General features: G+C 39.1%; 1 protein-coding gene across 2 annotated transcripts; it reads left to right on the top strand.

Moving 5' to 3' along the window:
* The first annotated feature begins 2,023 nt into the window (after window positions 1-2,023).
* LOC311494684 (protein NDRG3-like) lies at window positions 2,024-18,597 on the top strand. 2 transcript variants are annotated; one of them, XM_084553864.1, is made up of 16 exons: window positions 2,024-2,135; window positions 5,816-5,899; window positions 6,216-6,248; window positions 9,061-9,166; window positions 9,357-9,477; window positions 9,967-10,029; window positions 10,136-10,196; window positions 10,403-10,489; window positions 10,953-11,009; window positions 11,562-11,665; window positions 11,901-11,966; window positions 12,054-12,105; window positions 12,186-12,233; window positions 13,304-13,339; window positions 13,537-13,588; window positions 15,616-18,597. In XM_084553864.1, exons 2-16 carry the CDS (start codon window positions 5,840-5,842, stop codon window positions 15,783-15,785), a joined length of 1,116 nt encoding a protein of 371 aa, XP_084409990.1. In that variant the 5' UTR covers window positions 2,024-2,135; window positions 5,816-5,839; the 3' UTR covers window positions 15,786-18,597. The 2 variants fall into 2 exon arrangements, with proteins under 2 accessions (XP_084409990.1, XP_084409989.1); XM_084553863.1 differs by having other exon boundaries at window positions 11,901-12,105.
* Window positions 18,598-18,766: the final 169 nt, after the last annotated feature.

Genomic DNA, 18,766 nt, shown 5'->3' with positions numbered 1-18,766 from the left:
GTGATAATAATAATAATAATAATAATCTTTATTTGTATCGAACTGTTAAAGATTGACACCAAGGAGGGCCCTTGTGGTACCACAAGGTTCCATCCTAGGGCCGGTGTTGTTCAGTACCTACATCAATGATCTTCCATCTGTCTGCGATGGTGTGGAAATCGTGATGTATGCTGACGACATGGTCCTTTATGTCCATGATAAAGACCCCAAAAAAGTTGCTGCCAAACTGACAGCCACTATGTGTAAAGTCTCAGAGTGGCTTACGAAGTCATGCCTTACACTTAACACTGAGAAAACTGTTGCTATGTTTTTTTTATAATAAATACAGACAAAGCACTTTTCCACACATTTATGTGGATGGAAAGGAATTGCAAAATGTTAATGAGTTCAAATACCTAGGAGTCACTTTAGACCCAACACTTAGCTTTAAAAAACACATTAAAAAGCTATGTCATAAATACAGCCTAGCTAATTTTAGATTTATTAGAAACACTTTAACAGTAGATGCATACCTTAATGCACTGTTCTTTTCATATCTCCACTACTGTATGTCAGTATGGTCACAGGCAAATAAGACTACTCTGAAACCAATTACATCTATCCACAAACAAGCTATCAAAATCTTACACAAAAAAACACTCCAGTCTCATATCTGTGACATACTCCATAAACACTAAATTTTTACTCAATTTTGATAATTTAATAATGTACACAAATTTACATCTGTTACACAAAATCATTCATAATGCCGCACCTCCACCTTTGAGAAGATTTGTCCAGCTCTGTGATGAAAAAATGGGTAGAACAACCAGGTCCACCATAAGTGGGAACTGTAGCGTGCCGTTTTCGAGGCACAGCATTTGCTCAATCAGCCTTCTCCTTTAAAGCAATAAAAACATGGAACGCACTCCCAGTTCATCTGAAAACCTGTTTAGATTACCGTACCTTCTCATATGTGGTGAAAAGATTGTATTTAGGCACCCAATCTTGCCAACATTAATATATCATAGTAACAGTTTGCTATCTTTCTTATCTTTCATGGGGGGGTATAATACTTGTGTGTCTATACTTCTATCCTACCTGCCCTGGGACTGCAGATGGAAATGAGCAATTTGCAAAATCTGGTACAGTGTATCTTCTATTTTGTGATTAATGTATTTTGTACATGGTCCCTGTAAGAAATAAACTAAAAAATATAAATAAATAAAATAAGCTGGGGATGTGTGATCTCTGGGTATGTGGAGTAGGAAGCCAAAGGGATTTTAACGGAAACTCAAAATCCAGGGAACAAAAGACGCTACAGGGACAAATGGGGTAACATCACAGACAACTTGAGAGAGAACAAAGGGAAAGCCAGGGCTATATTCACATGGGCAAAGGAGTTAACAACACAAAGGAGAAACTAATGAGGGCGGAGCGCGCAAGGACAAACCAATCCAACAATCAAAGTGGAGAAAAAACACAGGAAGTAAAACAAGACAAGAAACACCAAAGAAAAACTTTACAAAATAAAATCAGGAAACATGAGGAAAACCAAACAAGGTCACATAAAATCCTCAAAACTCAGAACCATTACAGGTGCTCCCGTGTGACATCAGTGATGATGATTCTTATATAATCTGCTGTTAAAATCTGAGCTTTGCACCATCTACAATGTGCTCCCCACTCCGGAAGAAGAAAAATAATAAAAATTGTCAGTGCTTGGACCCCTAAAAAGAATAGATATCTGAACAAAAAACAACCGCATTCAGTACTTGGACCCCTAACTAGCAGAACCACCAGATTAACTGACTGACACTGAAAACAGTAGTTCGTAACGTGACTTGTGCTTTTCTTCATGCAGGTTGTGTTGACAATTAAAAATTTCTTCCTCGTTAAAAACAACATAAACAAACAAACACAAAAAAAAACTTGTGGATTAGACACCTGTTGTGAATTTTGACCTCGTGACTTGTTGTTTACGTTGACGTAACTCCGCCCCTGACCGTCCGCGTGCTGCTGGCAGAGTTCAGTCAGTGGAGAAGCGTCTCGCTATCAGCTCAGTCCCAATCCGCTCTAACGGTTCTCTGTTAACGATTACAAGCGGCTAACCGGGTGTATTTAACGGAAAACTTCAGTAGCTTGTAGCGCTAACGGTGAGTAGCGAAAGGCGAGTAACGTTCGTTCCGCCCGGTTCAGTGGTTGCTGTGACGGCTATTAACCTAGTAACGGCTAGTTAGCTAATTAGCCAGCTAACGGTCAAGAGGGCTACCAGGCTCTTTGTCGTGTTAGCGGTAACTAGCAGGTGATACAGGTTAGCTCTGGGAACAAGATACCTGTCGCCCTTCTCGTGAGGTTAGCTTAAATGGCGGTGGTGCATTGGGTTACAGGTGTGTGTGTGTGTGTGTGTGCGCCATTACCGAGGTAAAACATTTCCCATAGTAACGGTTCGTTGCTAAGACTAAGCTGTCTAACTCGGCTCACATTAGCATCCGAGCTCATTAATTAAGCAGCGTTTAACGTCGGGTCGTCTTCGTCCGAGAGCATGTGTGTGTGTGCGTGTGCGCACGTATTTATGTGCGTGTGCGTGTGTGTGGGCGGACGGCAGAGCCAAGATAATCGGTACATTCAGTGCAACGTGGAAACCCAACCTCCGATCTATTATTGTTACAGTCGATTCTTTTGAGCAATTGATCTCCTTTAATTAAAATGAATCAGATGAATGTCAACCGTGATGTTACTAGTGTCATTACCCTCAGCAGAGAAATAAGTGCCAATCTGTTGTTGTGGCCGGTTTTAGGCGTTTGTCTGCATTCGAATTTGGTATATAAGTTGGTATTACAGGTTGGAGTATTGTTTATTACATTTTATCTGTATAAACCCCCTCCCTGCCATGGAGGAATTATGAGACAGACATGTAAAAGCCCCCTCGGGCCCCTGTCTGACAACAGCGCAGACTGGGTTTGTGTCTCTGTGCAGTGGTTTTGTTTGCAGCGTTTTTGCATTTGTTAGTGTTTATTTTCCATCTTTTTTTCAGTGCTTCTTTTGCACTGTGCTTTGTAAGTATCTATGATTCTCAGTGCCTTAGTTTGACTTGTTGTTCTTTTTGCATCTCATTAAGTGTCTCATTGCAGCTGTTTTGCATCGCTCATGAAGCATGTTGTTTTAGTTGGTTTGTGTTTCTTTCTCAACATTCTTCCATTCTTTTTGATCGCTCCCGTACTTGTGGTAGAGAATTTGCCTTTAAACTTTTTATTAGTATTTTTATTAATGTAAAGCCCTTATTTCAAATTAGTGGTATTCCACCATTTATAAACATTTCACATTTACATTTGTGTCTGAATATGTCTTATACCATGGTCTGAGTGAATACTCGATTCTGATTGGCTGGAGGGTGTAGGTTAAAAAGTGTTAATTTACACCTAGGAAAGACGTCCTGTCATATTGCCTGATGACAGTTCTAAATTATTGCGCTGGCTCAAACGCTAGATGGTAAATGAATTTTGGTCCAGATTCCCTGTGACAATCTTACAAAAGATGAGTGAAAAGAGGCATTGGACTTATTATTAAAGTGTCACCATAAAGGAGTGTTTTCCAGTTACACTGTGAGTCTTTATATAACTAATCTATAAAGCATAAGTGAATGCCCTCACAATACACTGTCAAATTTAATTAACCTACCAGCCTCAGTGGCAGAAGGATAAGGCAGCATTTAACGCATCATTATGCAGATGCCCTGCTGCCACAGAAACAGAAAAGAAGAAAAGTTCAGAAGTTAGGTAGCTAGCTTAATCTTCAACAAGTACGTTTAAATGGTATTCTGGAAATCAGGTTTTTTTTAGGGCGTAACGAAATGTGGGCTTTTACCTCCCTGCTTTGTATACACAACATTAAACGTGCTGTTGAAAGTCTGCATGCAGGTGTGTCTCTGTGTGTATTCATATACACTCTTATCTCAGTGAGGATAAGGGTTTTGGAGTATCCTGGTTATGTTTAGAGAAATATTGTGTCTAGTAAAGACCTGATGCTCGGTTTTTGGTTATTCTCTCACTGGTCAAAGTTGCACTGATGGCCTACCTGATGAAATAAATCATATATTGGTTAATTCTGATAGCTGACCAAGAGAAGATGTTAGATCTAGCAGAACAGCCAATGTTGCTAGAAACTCAGTTTATTCTCAGTCCATTCTCAGTGGTGACACATTATATTTGGTTTTAAATGGCAGATGATCTGGAGAACTCAAATACACACACAACTATTGTCTGCGTGCAAGTTGTGTGTTGGTCTCTTTGACATTTCAATCTCATATGTGTACAACTGAGTTATCTCAAGATAAATTCATTTGGTTTCTGACTGCTTGGATTCACTGCATTTAACACAGCGCTCATTTCAGCTTATTTATTTCATATCCAGTACTGGATGCCAGGAGCAAACATACCTGCTATAAAAGATCAAATTCAGTTTTGTGTGCTATTGCTGAATTGAAAATAACTCTCATCAGTACATCTCGAGCTCTGTGCAGAGTGGACTTAATCTGACTGGTTGCTGTAGCCACACAGTCAGTCATTTGGTTATGGGTTTGGGTCAGAGCCAGATAGCCCACAGGAAGCTCACCATCCATCCAAACCGCTCTGCTGAAATACTGTTATCCAACCTGTCAGCCCACACACAACACACGCGCGCGCACACACACACACACGTAACTGGATGGCTTACTGCCAATGAGAGATCATTGTTTCCATTAGAGTCACACAGTTGGATAAAACAGTTTGATATACCACACAGGTAGACAGAGAGAGACAGACTGGTTATTTTTTCAAACATCAAAATATTCACAATGTGGGCTGAATTTGTAGATACCAAAAAGTCTTTGAGGCAAATATTTGTCCTGTAAATTCATCAGTACAGACGACTTTAAGGAGACTTTGTCTACTGTTGTCTAACTAACCTCTGTTGTCTTTTTTTTCTTTTTCTTTTCTTTTTAACAAGAGCGACCTCATTTTTAGGTGTTAATCATGCAAATCTCTGCAGAGAGCTGGAACGGTCAAGCTGATCTACAAAAACTGTCGATAATATATTACACTTATCATTTATAAAATGGAACTTAAATGCTTACAGAATGGATTATGAACTTTTCTGTTAGACTCGATATAAATTTGCATGTTGTAAACACAGTATGTTGGCTGATAATCACCTGTAAAACCATTCATAGCTTTGTAAACTAGTATACAATTGTAATATAAATAATAGAAGGACTACAGTCCTTCTATTATTTACTTTACTCCAGTAGTTGCAGAAAATGTAAGGCACAAGCCCAGACCAGTTCATGTACTTAATCTGCACACTGTCCAATATAAACAACAATGCCATCATAATTACTTTATGTTAAATAATGTTACAATATTTTATTTATTAGCTGACCAATGATTTCTGCAAATACAAGTAACACACTGAAACACTTCAGTAAAATCAAAGGCATACAGGCCAAACCATCTTCTTAACAAGATGGTTTGGCCTGTATGCATGTTCAAGTCAAGTGTCAGATGAGATGTTCTGACAAATAATATGGTTAAAGCTGGTTTGGTGCTGATAATGGAGTAAGGCTACTCTTTTTTCCCACACAGAAACTTAGGAATTGATGAGGTAGTTGATGAGGATTTGGATCAATAGGCAAAACTGACAGTGGCATTAATTGACTATTTTTTATTTGCTGTATTTTTATTGTGTTTATTAATATTGACTTCTGTGTGTAAGCTAAACCATGCTGTATTCTTCATAGCCTAGCTGTTTTTGTTCCCTTGTTTGCATCTTTTTATATCTGTCTGTCTTTTATCAGGTTGATTGGTGATCAGATAGTCCTATGATGGAGGAGCTTCATGACGTCCAGTTGACTGAGATCAAACCACTTCTGACCGGACAGGTGAGAGAGCGGGCCTTAATGTCATCTGTAAAATTGTAATGAACTGCATAAAAGGAAAAAAAACAAACAATAATTATGGATGGACAGCGAAAAGCGTCTTTAGTTTCCATCTCGAATTGTCTTCCTCCAACGTAATAGATTTTAAATGATGCTAAATAACATACAATAACAGAACAATGATTTTATTACTTGAGATAGTTCCTAATAAATGTCTGTTATTTTCAACACATCTAATGACATAAATACAGATTTCTGAGATATAAACTTCAGCTTCACATTATGGTAATAACTGCAGCATATCTCTCTGTCCCATCAGAATGGGAGCAATCTGCAGGACTTTGACTGTCAGGTAAGTTCAGCACCAACACATCACACATGTGATTATTCTGTTAACTTTACATGGTTTACAGTCGCCATTGTTGAAAGTGAAGCAGGAAGTAGAAACAAAAATGAAGGGTGTTCACTTGTTTCTATTTAAGTTTGGATATTCAGAATCAGAATCAGAATCAGAAAATACTTTATTGCCAAGCATGTTTGTACATACAAGGAATTTGCTTTGGTGTTCCATATTAGTGTTAATACTAACATATATCTCAGTAATAGAATTTATTTGGGCACATAAACTGTCATTGAGTAAGTAAGCTGAAAGCAACATAAAAAGTGTCAGATTGTTTCTCATTCAGATGTGAAATGACTGACTGGTTAAATTTCATGAATGCTGCTTGTAATAAAAGCTAGGAAACAGTGAGTTTTGACAGTATGAAAAAAGTAGAATCAGACGTTTAAGTCAGTCATATTTAGAAGTTGTGTGCAAAAAACTCAAGTAATGCACATATAGTGGAACATGAGACTGAGATTGCTATGCACAGAAATTGGTCAGCAGAACTCACCAGCCTCACATCAGTAAAGCGTGTCAGATTTCATCATTGACTTTATTCAGAGAGATGGTTCAAATTAGAGCCTTGATCTACAGCTCTGTGTTCTCCTCCAAAACATCATGTGAATGCCACAAAACAACAACATTCAAGGACTGTGTACAGGTCAGGGAGGTCCTGAATAGATGTGAGTCAGATATAATTTCCTAATTGTGTTTTTCTGTAATATGTGATGAGAGACTGGGTTTATTGCTGGAGAGGGGAAGATAAAGAGGTCAAGGAGTGCAGGCTAATAGGAAAGAAAACTGGAGAGTAGGAATGATAAAAGGTAGACAAGTGATTGATTGTTTAGACATTAAGTCCTTCCACCGGTCAGCCATCGACTACAGAGATTATTCCTCTTGATCCAATCATACCACACCCACTTTCTCTTTCTTTCTTCACTTGGCAGAAGGTTGAAGGACAAGAGTGCAGCTGACGTCTGTCTCTTTCTAAAACCCGTTACCTCTTTCTTTGTGAGAGACATTCTTTGATAATCTCAATCTTTCTTGACTTCCTCCTCTCCTGTCAAGATGTATGACTCTTTGGATTTACACCAGATCTCCTGTTCATTAGGAGTTGGGGTGGTGAGTTAAGCTCAGTTTATACTTCTTCAGGAGGTAGACAGCGTAACCTACTTGTGCGCTCGTCAGTCTGGCTTGCTCTGTAAAAACGCCACCCAAACGCAAGCTGGCACTGTCTTTGTTGCCAGTCGGGTTCATTTTTGTTTCTACTTCCTGCTTCACTTTCAACAATTGCGACTGAAACTTGAAGACGATTCATTCTTGTGTTTGTATTTCCAAACCTCCTCAGTTAACCTTTCCTTGACGTGTTCCATCTTTATTGATCCAAAACAATAAATTCGAAAATTGTAGAGATGGAGAAGCAGTTAGAAATACTAAAGCTGAAACACACTACTATCAAGCAGACCAATCACAGTCACCTGTGGCCTGCGTCGCTGTGATGTCATAGCCTGCACGCCAGGGTCTGCGTAGGGTCTGGGCTGACACCATAGCTATGGTGTAAAATTAGCTCAGGAGTATAAAACACGCATTAGGCAGTGAGCCGCTCATTAGCCAGCTGCTAGCTTGCAGGTGTCAGCCTTTTTGACAGTTTATGTGTAGCTTTACTGGCATTCTTAACTAGAAGGAACTCTTAATTTAAAAATATGTAGAAAAAAAGCATTTAAATGTGAACTTTCTATTCATTGATTAACTTCCAAATGTAGCATCCATAAAAATCACAAATGGTACTTGACATCTTGAGAAGCTTTCCTCAGTTCTTGTTTCTGGCTGTCTCAGTGTCCTCTGTCTCATCATGTAATCAGCCTAACTCCTAAACAACTGCTGTTGTTTACATTTTGCACCAACTCTGGCGTCCCTGTGGCATTAGTTATTGAATAAGAATCAGTTTAGCGTTGTGAACCCAAATACTTCTTCTGACTTAATCCCAGATTCTATTAGCAGAAATAATTTAGGTGCACAAAGTGCATTTTGTTAGAACTCGATATTTCAGTTTTCACTCCTCAGCCCAGAGCACCTGCTACAGTTTTTCTGCACCCAAGTTGCGCATGTTTTATTATGTTACTTTAATTACTGTCTTTAACAGTATATATATACAGTATATTACAGTGTTCTGAGAGCGGAAATATAGTTGTTCTTGTGGACACGGGATTTTGCCTGCATGTGAGTAAGCAGGATGGTGGCAGAGCTCAAGATCCGTTAATGGGATCTGTCATGTCTTAAAATGGCCAGTTCATTAATAGGATTAATGACAACACCTCAGCTTCTAAACATATGAAGCTATTCATCTGCCTGTATAAAGCAGCATATATGTTTATACACAGCTTCTGACTGTCAGTTGAGATCAGCCACACTCCTGTTTCACATGAAATCTTATCCTTCCACATCCTAATTTCTAAACCAGGACCAGCAGAACCATGAACCATTTTTTTCTGTGTTTATATGGAAATACAAGGAAGCATATGCTTTTCACTTGGCTAATAAATGTGATTTGCAGTTTTTAATAACAGGTATTTTTGATTTCAAGAGCTGCTGAATCTTGCTTACTGTTTTCTGCATTAAAATGCAAGCTGTGAAGAACCCCACTGGTACATGTCCCTTGTGCACCTTCACTTAGCTGTGTGTTATTTCTTTACAGTGCATTAATTTATCCTCCAGACAGCTGTTGCAGTGTTTGTTGTCAGTACTGAGAGGAGGATGTTTATTCCTTGTTTGCTGTGTTCAGGAGCATGATGTGGAGACAGCCCATGGGGTGCTGCATGTCACTATGAGGGGCGTTGCCAAGGGCAACCGACCCACAATCCTCACCTACCATGACATAGGACTGAACCGTGAGTAAACATCTATTGTACAGTACATGTACCTTGGAGCTACAGCACAGACAATAACTGTAATGGACAGATAGCTATACTTTATTGATCCAGAATGAAATTTGAACTGTTATCTGAACAAAAAGACAAAAACATAATGCAGTGATTTGTGTGGATGTGTGTGGGTGCATGCATGTGTTTGTGCGCATAGATAAGTCTTGTTTTAACAGCCTGTTTAACTACGAAGACATGCAGGAAGTGACACAGCATTTCTCAGTTCTGCATGTTGATGCACCAGGACAGCAGGAGAACGCTCCTGTATTCCCCACTGGGTAATTCACACACAAACACAAACACACACACTGAATAAAGAAACACAATACCGTCACCATCCTCTACACACATACACAAGTCTTCTGCTTTTTTCCACTGCGTAACAGTGTTTTCCACAGGTCCTAATGAGATTAGTTGCTGCTCTACAAGACATAGCTGTCCCCATTAAATAGCTGTTGCTTATCTGCAACACAACAGCTTGTATTTCAGACCGCAACACAATTAAAAACAACTTTACCCTGAAGCAATAGAGAAAAAACTTCCCTCCTTAAAGTTAACGTTTTAACGTTTTTCTGAAGTATCTTGATACTGGATTTGAAGTCATAAATATGTTTACAGAAGTGCTCTGCCACCCCTTGGTTACAATAAACAATATAATAAGTCATTAAATGTTAGTATGAAAACATTGTTCAAGGTTATGTTTAGGTGAGGTAGGGTAAGTAGGTTTAGGTTTATGTCCTCTGAAGTGATATAAACTTTGTGTGTAGGTATCAGTATCCAACCATGGATGAACTGGCTGAGATGTTGCCATCTGTCCTTACACAACTTCAGTAAGTCTGCCCTCTTCTTTGTAATGAAGTGCACGATAGGTATTTAGTAGGAACTTGTAGTAGGTCGGTTTGCTCACCCCGGTGTGTATTTTTGCTTTGTCATCAGGGTGAAGAGTGTGATTGGTATTGGTGTTGGAGCTGGAGCCTACATACTCACCAAACTGGCTGTAAGTAAGAAACAAAGAGCTGAAGTGGAGAGAGGCTCGGTGAGCTCAGTCAGTTGTTTTGACAGGACAGACTGTGATGGGAGGAGTTACGTTTTCTAGTCTTGGATCCCACTTCTCATTCATTCACACCTTTTCTGCTACACCACTTCCTCCCACTGGCTTGTTGATGGAAATGACACTGATGATTGTTAATGTTATTGTTTCAGCTGAATGAGCCCAGTTTGGTGGAGGGTTTAGTTCTCATCAACATTGACCCCTGTGCCAAAGGCTGGATGGACTGGGCTGCCGCTAAGGTAACACACAGACAAGCTGCATGAAAGTTTTTTTTTTATTCTTAAGTGACTTATACCAAATTCCACTTTGTTTGGTGAAGAAAATAAATTGCAGGAATGAAAAAAACTTATTTTCCACCACTCTTGCAAACAGTAGTTTGACAAAACTTAGGCCCTTAAGGCATTGTGATAAGGGAATGGAGTTTTCACAGTTGTTATAATTGGTTAGCTGTTATCACATGACCTTACTTGAAGCTATGGATGTAACTGAAATGTCAAGTTGACTTGTAAGCATCGTAGGAGCTACAGATTAAAGTTGAAATTTAAAATGAGAGTGTCAGCCAGTCCATAAATGGTGATAGCACTTGAAACGTGCACTAAAGTATCTTAACTGTCAGACAAAGAGAAAAAAAATGAAATTTCTATTTGAAGACAATGTGCTGAGATATTTGAAAGTTAAAGTAGATGTTTTTGTTTTGTGCAGCTGAGTGGCTGGACGAGCAACTTGGTGGACATCATCATGGGACATCACTTCAGCACTGTGAGAACGTAGAGACATTTGCTGTGTTTACATGGACACTAGTATTCCACTAATAATCAAAATAAAAATTCCTCGTGATCTGTGACTTTAAAAGGGTTATGTGGCTCCTTCTTGGTCATCTTGTTCTATTGAAAGAATTCAGTGACGTCATTAAAATAGGATTTGATGCTCCACAGCGGGGAGACCACTTGTTAAAAAAGTTCTAATCCGATCGATGTTTGGAGGCATGTAAATACATATCCTGTTGTAACAACACACCATTTTGATTGTACTATGAGGCATGTTTCAATAGATACAAAGAAAATAATATGTCAGCCTTTACAATTTTGGGGACAGGGAAAGTCAGGCTGCCTCCCAAACTTGTGAATACGTACTGTATGTCTTATCAGATCCTTTTATTTAGCACCTGGGTAAACACATCTTCTTAATCTGTGATCAGAATGATTTCCATCAGGCTGAAGATATATCGTCCATGTAAACGTATCTCCTTAAGAATTCTAACAACTGCCTAACGTCCACTAAACTAGTTATTGTCTGTGTGTGTGTGAGTAGGACGAGTTAACAGAGAATAAGGAGATCATCCAAACGTACAGACTCCACATCTCTCAAGATATACCGCAGGACAACCTGGCAATGTTCTACACCAGCTATGACAGGTATGACACTACAGGCTGTGAAGTAAGTAACTGGTAAGGGTTAAATGCACATATTTGCCCATAAAAACAGTAGAACAATTTAATACAAGATAACCTTTTACACTGGCCTGGTGCACTGTTATTACTGTAGATGTCAGGATTAAAAATTCGTTTCCCCCTGTCTCAGTCGTTGACTGGCTGTGGTCTGTTTTTAGCTCATGCCTGTCCAGTAAAATATGTCTGTCATGTCTGTTAGTCGCACTGAGTTGCCGATAGAGCGGCCGATCCCTGGTCTGAATGAAAACACAGTCACCACACTCAGGTACCCTTCCTCCTTTCTTTTCCTTTGTCTGTTGTCTAATTGTCATTTAAAACGTCCTGTTACTCAGTCTGTTTGTGTGTCTCTCAGGTGTCCTGCTCTTCTGGTGGTTGGAGACACATCGCCTGCTGTTGATGCTGTGGTGAGTGTCTGTCCTTTTTCAATGACAACAAGCAGTATGAGATGTAATATTGTGGTAAATATGTGTGCGCTGTTTTGCAGGTGGAGTGCAACTCGAGAATGAATCCCACCAAGACCACCCTGCTTAAGGTATCAGTCTGTCTGTCTGTTCATTAGTCATCTATCTCTCATCAATCTGTGATGACAGGTTAGATATTGTTTGTTATTTACTATTTGACTGTATTCACATTCCTCGTCTGCTTCCAAGTTATTCCTCTGTGACTGGTTAATTGGAGGTGCCTGGTTGGTAGTCCTGTTCTGGGATGATTACTGTTTGTCACCATGCACACTAATAGACTAATCTAAGTCTTTCTGTCTCATAATATTCATACAAACACACATTTTAAAAATCAAGTGAGAAGCCCCTTTGCATTCAGAAGCATAGTGAACTATAGTAACATTTACAGTGTATATTGTAGGCTTGACCAGTGAAAATGGGGCTTACATTGTGATTCCAACTCTAAGTTCACATCAGTTCAAGAATGACCTTTGATGGCTGTTAAAGAAAACACAAATTGCATAGGTTTTAGTTGTCCTCTCTTGTCATCATCTATAAATGTTAAAAAGTTGAATTTCATGTATAGGTTCTTGAATATTTAGTCTTTGCTGCTGTACACAGTAACATTAGTGACATGTTTTTTGAGTTTGGTTGAGGTTGTCAGGACACGTTACACATCAAAATGCCCAGACACACCAAAGAGACATAATCTAGTGGCAACTAAAGGTACTAGAGTGACATCTCTGCTTAATCAAACAGAAGGATACAGAGATCTACTCTGACACTAGAATACAAACTAGAGCCATAGCTGCTCGTCAGCAGCCCAGTGTCGGCCAACCTTCGGCTTAGCGTAAAAGTAAACGTAAGATCATAAAAATCTGATGGTCTTGGTGGTAAATTGTTCTGCAGGCGACTGTTTCATTCAAATGCTGACACTACTGCTGTCCTATACAACTAGAAACCATTGTGATGCACAACTGGGAGGTACTAACAAAAAGATGTGGCATGTCCACAAATAAAAAAAAAAACCCATTTGTATTGATTGATGACACTATTTAAGGCTTTTAAACACTAGTGTTTGTCTTTGTATAATGATTGTAAGCAACTATTAAAACATTTGTGTTCTCATCGGATGATATATAATACTCTGTCCCTCCACTAGATGGCAGACTGTGGAGGACTTCCTCAGGTGGTTCAGGTGAGTCAGTCACCTTTCCTAGTCTCCACGATTAAATTTAGCAATCCCTTCTCATTCCCACTTCAGCATTTTGCACTGTAGTGATACAGAAAATAATTCTGAAAGGAAAATTGATGACTGTCTGTATTTATCTCTGTAAAACCACTGTCTAAAATTAAGGTTTAATTTAACAGTGAACTATGTTTGTCTTTCATTAGCCTGGCAAACTTGCAGAGGCCTTCAAGTACTTTGTCCAGGGAATGGGATACAGTGAGTATCTTCTTATGATTCCTTGTGTGTAATTGGAAATGTAGAATCCCGCTGAAGTATCATTTAGAAATCCAGTTAAACAGTTTCCGGTTTCTTTGAGCTTTGTGTTCATTTTGAATTCAGCAAGTTTGTTCCTGTTACTCCGTTAGGGTTAGGGTTAACCCTAACCCGTTTGATATAATTTAATCTAACAGAGCAAAACTTTTAATGTAATATTTAACACCAATCATCCAAACATTATAACTACTGTAACAACAATGCACAACATAAAGGAAATTCGGTTCTCGTCAGTGGTCTGAGGATCTGGCTTCTTCATCTTCAGCATGTTACACTACGTGCTGGGACAAGTCAGATCCACAGCAGCTCCAACTCCAAACCACAGTACACCTTCAGAGGTCCTATTGAGCCCAGGGCTTGGCAAGCCAAAGCTGTTTTAGCAGCGTGTGAATGCCTAAATATTGGTCAGATACTCAAAATATTTTGGTTCATCAGTAGATGTGTTTCAGAAGGTGGCAGTACAGGTTGTTACTCATGTGCCAACCATGGAAGACCTAAAAGAAGACAAATGAGAAGAAACTAAATGTTAAATGTTTGGTACGACAGAGCTAGGAAATTGGCTTTCATTAAGCATAACAACTCCCATCTAAAGCAAATGGGTTAACATCGTTTGAATGTTCTTTCTAATGTGATGATTAAAGCAATATACATCACAGTGGTAAACCGGTATAGTTTAAATGTAAAGACTGAACTAAAAAGGAAAGCCACTAAACCTGTTCAAAACTTTAGAAGTTTAAATTAAGACTAGACTGGGTCGCTCCCTTTAGCAGGTTAACAGTAATGTTACAGGATCCTTGGTCACACCTGTACATCACTGCAGCCAAGTGGAAAGTTAAACCACTGGAGGTCAGCATAAAATTCTCTCATGGTGTTAAATTCCCTTTCTGAGGGATTTGATTTAATCCCACATGTTTTTTTGTCTGTGGCAACAAAATACAGCCTGTAGCTTCCTTTTGTATTTATTGGTATGAACCTTTTTAAAGCAGCTGTTCAGTCAAAAGCTGTCTCTGTGTTTGTTTGTCTGTAGCCCAGCTTCACTAGCTGTTCTGTCTGTAAGTAGCAGTGTGGCACACACATTAGAGGGCATTAGAGGGCTGTGTGTTGTGTGTGTGTGTGCAGTATGTATTTCTCAACTGGTCCTTCTTCCTTTCCTCTCTTGTTTCCTCTCTTTCTATCTTATACTCCTTCAGTCCCTCATGTTGTATTAAACCGCCTGAGCAGCCAATCAGGTATCAGGATTTTAAGCAGAATCTGAAGCCCTCTCCTCCTCTTCACCTTCCTCCATCTCCAGTTTTGTTTTGGTGCTGTTATCTCTCATTACTCCTGTCTGTCTCTGTGTGTCTGCATGCTGTCCATCAGCTGATCACACAGATGTATTTTCTTCTCTGCAGTGAAAGTGACCAGCAGGCTGTGCTGCATGCTGACACTTCAGCTCTGTTCACACTGCAGACATTAGACTCTCAGATGACAGTTGTCAACTGCTCATGTCTATAACATATAACCCACCCTGACATGAACTGCAGGTCATGAGAGGAGCAGTAAGAACAGAGGAAATCACATCTGTTTTTGTTCCAACATACAGACCTTTTCCAGCAGGAATGAATGACTTGGCTTCAGCTCTTGGCTCATCATTTCATTTCAGATTTATTTACACACTGATTGAGATTTTACACAGCAGATTCACATTTTTCTGCATTTGTCCTTGAAAGAATTGTAAATTAGTGCATTGTCTTGTTCACACTGAACAGAATATCAGAAATATTTGGAGCTTCAGTGTGAACGGAGCCTCAGACTCACCGTCATCAGGTTTGAATCCAGCTGCTCAGTCTGAGTGCAGACGATTCAAATCGGCACACACTGGTTGGACAGTGATGTCTAAATGACCTGCTGTCGTACAACCGGGTTCCACACACATGAACCAACTCCACGCTAATGTCTTCTGTTACTAATGTGGTCACTTTTGCCCTCAGTGCCCACAGCTGGTATGACCCGGCTGGTTCGCTCCAGGACTCACTCGGCCTCCAGCGTGGGCTCAACAGATGGCGTCAGGAGCCGCGGTACCACCAACGCACTGCCAGAGGGCGCTAACTGCACCAGCTCTGCTCACACTGCAGTACACACCATTGAAATGACTGCGTAGGACAGTTCCTGCTCTGCTCTTTGTCTCTCAGTTCTTCTTTCCTCCCCTTTCTCTTATCCTGTGTTCACTTGAATCTTTCTTCGCTTTAGGACACAGACAAAAAGTTCTACCTTGTATTAAAAAATGTAAGCATCACATCCAAACTCCCAAAAGTAGAGACTAAGGTTGTCTCCCAGAAGGGTTTAGGGTTGAAATTTGGCCGATGTCATACACATGTTGGTGTAAGCAGCAGCCTTGTTGGGTTAGGGCCTCTACTTCCCCGTTCTCTTTTAGATGCTGATGCGGGTTTGTACTTTCAATCACTACTCTCTGAAGCCATGCGGTTGCCCTGGTGACACTGTACATGCAACTGTACATGGAGTTCAGTTCATATTTCTATACGATTGTGTTGTATTTCTTCTCTACACTGTTCTGCAGATTGTTTTCTCAGGAACAGATATTCACATTTCTTTTAGTCTGGTCCTGATCCCTTCTTTCTATTATTACTCTTTATTACAGTCATTATTATTATTTCAATATGATTATTGTTGATGGTGGTTTTAGTTGATATGAATCTTGTTTCTGAAATGATTTAACCATTTTCCTGCTCATACAATTGACTTAAAGGGAATGTTTCATCTAAACTGTTCTTGGGCCAAATATTATGTTTAGTATCAGTTACTCCTCTCTCCTACCGTGAAATGTCTGACAACAGATTCATCATTGAAGGGTAACCACAATTTGATGGAGACCTAATTTTTTAACAACAGAAAACCTGCATCAAAACATCACTTAACTGTGTTACAGTCTGTGAAACCAGACCGTGTCCTTATTATGCCTCTCACCTACAAGTCTGGATTGCAGCGTTTTTTTTTTGTTTTCATCAAATTTCAAATTATTATTCATTCAGTTCAATTCAAGCACTTTATTTATCGCAGAGGGGCAATTTAAAAATGATAACAATTATAAAAATACAATATAAAAAAAAATTATTAACATGGATTAAAGGACTGATGTTAATAAATTACTAGATCCTAATTTATTTCACCAGGATAGTTGTTCAGTACCAGAACAGCTTTTCAAAAATCCAACACAAAACAAGACAGTTAAAACACATGACAACATTAATAGATTTGTTATTACATGTTGGTTGACCTGATTTCTTGATGCTGTTATTCTGATGTTAAAACATTTATTGTGTCAGACATGTCTCCCACAGATATTTTCCTCCGGCCTCTTCCTCTGGCGTTGGTTCTGGAACCAGCCACGACCTGTTACCTCGTCTGTTCCTCTTTTATTATTGTACCTGACCTTTTTCCTCTGAAGCCTGTGCCTTCATGAGGCCTGTCGACAGCATGCTCCTTGTAGAGTCGTGGCATGCAAACCGTGCAGTGTGCAGTGGTATCAGTCTAGTGAGTAACTGAGATGTTGTTCAGCTGTAAATCTGCCTCTTGGCTCAGAGAGGTCTCAGACAAAACTGAAAGATATGAAGTTCAGAGCTGAGCTCTTGGTACAGTTTTTGTTTCTGTGGACTAAAAGCTGCCACCAGGGTTGTTTGTTCGTTCTCCTGAGTTCTTTAGAGCAAGGCATTTTTTCGTCATCTCTGGTCTGTAAAAATATGTAACTTTTCATGAGTTAAAAACAGCAAGGTACAGTTAATGAAATGGTTTTAAATGGTTTAATTTAGGTAAAGAACAGAATAATTGTCTCATTCAGTGCTGACAGAAACATAATAATTACTGTCATTTTCATTGGACAGTGATGACAGGTCCATTATTATGCTGATTGTTGAGCTGTTATACAATACCCTGACTATACGTTTGGTCTGACACTATGTTTTATAGTTCATGTGTTTTCCAGGCTAATTTCCTAAACGCTTTCCCTGTTTTCCTAAACAGCTAAGAAGCTCTTTAAGTTGTGGATGTTAATAAGTTCATTCTAGAAAGTGACTGATTATCTGAGTTTCTGCTGCATGGTATCACCAATCACTAAATATTTATTTAATTGACATTAATTCTACATCTTGGGTAAACTGCATTCTTGCAGTTTTCAGCTGCTTTGAAAATGAGTTAGTTTCAAATTGATCAACAAACTAAAACTCTGAAACTGTACCACCTTCTCTTAACTTTGTGGGACTTCTAAGTATCCCTTTACAGCTTATATTTAGGAAGTTGTCAGGAAAACACAGGATCCATAAAATAAAGCGCTACCTGTGTTTGGCCACATTGACACTGACTTGATTAAGTGCACTATAAATGTGACTGTGTTTCCTGATAGGAGAAGTTGAAGTGTTGGTTGGTGTGCCAGAAACATAACTGCTGTTACATGCTCTTGTGTGGTCAGTGTGATGCTGCCCCCTGCTGGACAACTTATATATATATATCCTGGTGGTAGTTAGAAGTGTTCATGTCAACTCATTAGGAGCACAGAAAGGTTTAGTTTAATAAAGATACACAAAGTGAGACACGAGGCAATCTTTCAGTTTTTTTGTTCTATATACACTAACTGTAATTCTGTTATTGTTGTTTATTAATATTTATTAAACTGTTCCTTTGGAGATTTGTACTGAAACACTGGTAGCTGTTCTGTTCCTGAGGTTTGTACTTACTGGATGTTGTTCCATGATTTACAGTGTAAACAAGATTTGTAATGAAATAAAGCTCATTATCCAGAAAGACGTTTTGACTTGACTAATCTGCAACAACAAAATATCTTTTACTGGGTGGGTAAAAGTATTAAAAACACTCACGTTCAAGTAAATATTTTAAGCGAATTGACTTGTCAACACTGACGTGTGCTCAAGTATCAAAGGTAAAGCAGAGGGCCCTCTATGTCATTATGCATTTATATTTTTGCCAAATCACTGATTATATTTTATTCAGCAGAAAGAGATAGTATTTAAGACATCTTTCTGTATATCTAAGCCTAAAACGGATCTATAAATCTGAAATTAAGGAACTAAAACAATGAAAACAAATGTATTTTCACAACGCCCATAAAAC

This window comes from Chelon labrosus (genome assembly GCF_963514085.1).
Source record: "Chelon labrosus genome assembly, chromosome: 10".
Taxonomy (NCBI): domain Eukaryota; kingdom Metazoa; phylum Chordata; class Actinopteri; order Mugiliformes; family Mugilidae; genus Chelon; species Chelon labrosus.
The sequence above is the reverse complement of the archived record's forward strand: the minus strand, read 5'-3'. Positions and strand labels throughout refer to the sequence as shown.